The 2,847-nt window shown below is 37.2% G+C and overlaps 1 protein-coding gene across 1 annotated transcript; it reads left to right on the top strand.

Annotated features, from left to right (window-relative positions):
* The first annotated feature begins 327 nt into the window (after positions 1 to 327).
* On the top strand, positions 328 to 1,725 carry LOC130903080 (uncharacterized). The gene has a single exon (XM_057815342.1). The coding sequence runs from the start codon at positions 328 to 330 to the stop codon at positions 1,723 to 1,725; it is 1,398 nt and encodes a 465-aa protein (XP_057671325.1).
* Positions 1,726 to 2,847: the final 1,122 nt, after the last annotated feature.

Here is a 2,847-nt window from a genome sequence, read left to right as displayed (position 1 = left end):
TTGTGAAAATAAATAAATAAATTGAAATTGGTATGTATTGATATAACAAAGTAGCATGGCATGATGTTAGATAACTTTTGTTTTACTCTTAGCTAGAATCTGATTTTGTTACTACAGCTTGATAGAACTGTTGCATGTTAATTGGCGAGTAAAAATTGAGGTTATGGCGGAGAACAAAAAAAATTGAGATTTTTATCTGATTTATGCAATATGGCCTATGATGGACTACTTAACGGATCCCAATGATGGACCAGGGGTCCATCATTGGAACTGAAATAAACAAAATAAATATATTGTTTTAGTAGTTTTTCTTTTCCATTTATAGAGATGGCATCCAAAAAAAGACAACAGTGGGACGAGCATGATATGCGACAGGCTATTGAGAACGTACAAGATCACAGTATGGGCTTTAAGTTGGCTGCAAAGACCTTCAATGTTCCCAAAACAACTTTGCGAAGGCGTTTGGCTAAACAGGACAGTTCCAAGGGTAATTTGGGAGGACGAACCGCAATTTTCTCTAAAGCCATCGAAGAGGAGATTGCAGGATATATTATTGATATGGAAACACGTTTTTTTGGTTTAACCTCTAAATATTTGCGGCGGATGGTATTCGAAGTAGCCGAAAAAAATAAAATAGAGCATCGTTTCAATCGTGAAACAAAAATGGCAGGTTGGAAATGGGTGAGGGGATTCCTGAAGCGCAATCCACGAATTTCTTTGCGTAGTCCAGAAAGTACATCATTAGCTAGAGCCCAGGCTTTTAACAAGCCTAATATTCAAGCCTATTTCAATGCACTATCTAACACTCTGGAGCAGTACAACTTTCCTCCCGAAAATATATTTAATATGGATGAGTCAGGTTTGACTACGGTCCAAAAGAAATGTCAAAAAATTTACGCTTCAAAAGGTCGGAAGCAAGTTGGTGCACTCAGCAGTGCAGAGCGTGGGCAGCACGTGACCGTAGTGTGCGCAATGAATGTCATGGGCACTTACATCCCTCCTGCTCTTATTTACCCTCGTCAAAGGATGAACGATGAGCTTATGAACGGTGCTCCCGTTGGTAGCATAGCTTTCGTACAAGGAAAAGGTTGGATGACCAGTGAAATTTTTTGTAGATGGCTAAAGCATTTCGTGAAGTATACGAAAGCATCTAATAACAATAAGGTTCTTTTGCTCCTAGATGGGCACAGTAGCCATAAGAGTTTCGAATCTCTTCAGTTTGCAAAAGAAAATGGGGTAATTGTGTTCTGCTTCCCGGCAGATTGTTCACATCACGTTCAACCATTGGACGTAGGATTCTTCCGTCCTCTTCATACGTATTTTGATCAAGAAATTCAATTATGGCTTCGTCAAAACCCGGGGAAGGCAGTGACTCAATTCAAAATAGCAGGTCTTCTCAATCAAGCTTATTTGAAGAGTGCTGTACCATCAAATGCAATAAATTCGTTCAAAAAGACTGGCATTCATCCTTTCAATCCTCATGTCTTCGAGGACTGGCAGTTTGCACCAGCTTTAGCAGCGGATAAGCAGATTCCCGAGGCTCAAGGAGATATCATCGAGAACCAAATGGAATTAGAAATTCAAACCCCATCCACATCTGGTCTTAACATGTCTTCATCGTCAGTTCTCGACATTTCTGTAAAGGAAATTTGTCCTCCCCCTCAAACTGTAGCAATTGGTACTGATAAAAAAAATGCAGAAGAAGGGGAAAAACTGGTCATTTGAATTCAACACCAGAAATTCATGAACTCAAAGAGAAGGTTATAGAAAAGGAAACAAAGATAAGAAAACAACAAGCCAGGATAGTAAAACGGAAACTTGTCATTGAAAATGACAGTTCTGATGAAGATGAATCCGCCTTAGAGAACTTTTTGGAAAAGGGGCAGGAGGACTCAGATGATGATGCTAGCTGCCTTTACTGCAATGAGTTATTCTCGCACTCACGTGCAAAAGAAAAGTGGATTCGTTGTCAAAAATGTAACTCATGGTGCCATAATGAGTGCGCTGGTGTTTCCTTCCATTGCAAGTCTTTTATTTGTGAGCTCTGTACCTAACGTGATGTTAGTTTGTTCTATATTTTTTTTCTAATAAAACTTTAAAGACTTTTTTTTTCATTTATTTTAAAGGAGTCCGACATGGGCAGATGTGTGCCAATGATGGACCCCTCGACTACATTTTTAAAAATAGCTATGCTATTAAACAGGAAATTATTTGGCAGAAAAATCTTCCTATACTATAATAAACTTCGAGCTAAGTATATATTTTCATGTAAAAAAAATTAATAAGTCCAAAACTAAAAAAGTTGTAATGATATTTCCTTAAGGGGTCCATCATAGGCACATTTCCCCTAGTTCTACAACAATAATTGACATTTTATATATCAAAATTGACCGATCTGTTTTGACATCTGTCATAATTACTGAATCGTTTATTATAATAATGAACATGAATATATTGAGAAGAAGAACCAGCGATACTTCCACGCAAACGGAATGTACATTCCCCATTGTATTTTTGGAGAAATTACCTCGAGTACCACCAAGATTCGTGAGTTCAGTTGAAAGAAGCGTTGAAGAATTGAAGGTACCTATTATGTTAAGCGAACTTTCTAGTTCTAAACAAGATCTCAAACTGGGTACTATTATTGAAAACGATAACGAAGATACGATAATACCTCAACTAGAAGTAGCTTTCGATGAAGACGCTGTCAATACTTCTAATCGTGAAGAAAAACCAGACAATGATCCCGAAAATTTAGATGATGTTGGAATAGTTACTATTAGAGCTCATACTGTTATTATTAACAATCATTTTTTCAAATAAATAACTTTAATTTGTTAAATTGTA

The sequence above is a fragment of the Diorhabda carinulata genome, chromosome Y (assembly GCF_026250575.1).
Source record: "Diorhabda carinulata isolate Delta chromosome Y, icDioCari1.1, whole genome shotgun sequence".
NCBI lineage: Eukaryota > Metazoa > Arthropoda > Insecta > Coleoptera > Chrysomelidae > Diorhabda > Diorhabda carinulata.
The sequence above is the reverse complement of the archived record's forward strand: the minus strand, read 5'-3'. Positions and strand labels throughout refer to the sequence as shown.

Bases quoted from the DNA above. Each gene is read 5' to 3' on its own strand.
- LOC130903080 (XM_057815342.1), top strand. From the start codon at position 328: ATGGCATCCAAAAAAAGACAACAGTGGGACGAGCATGATATGCGACAG.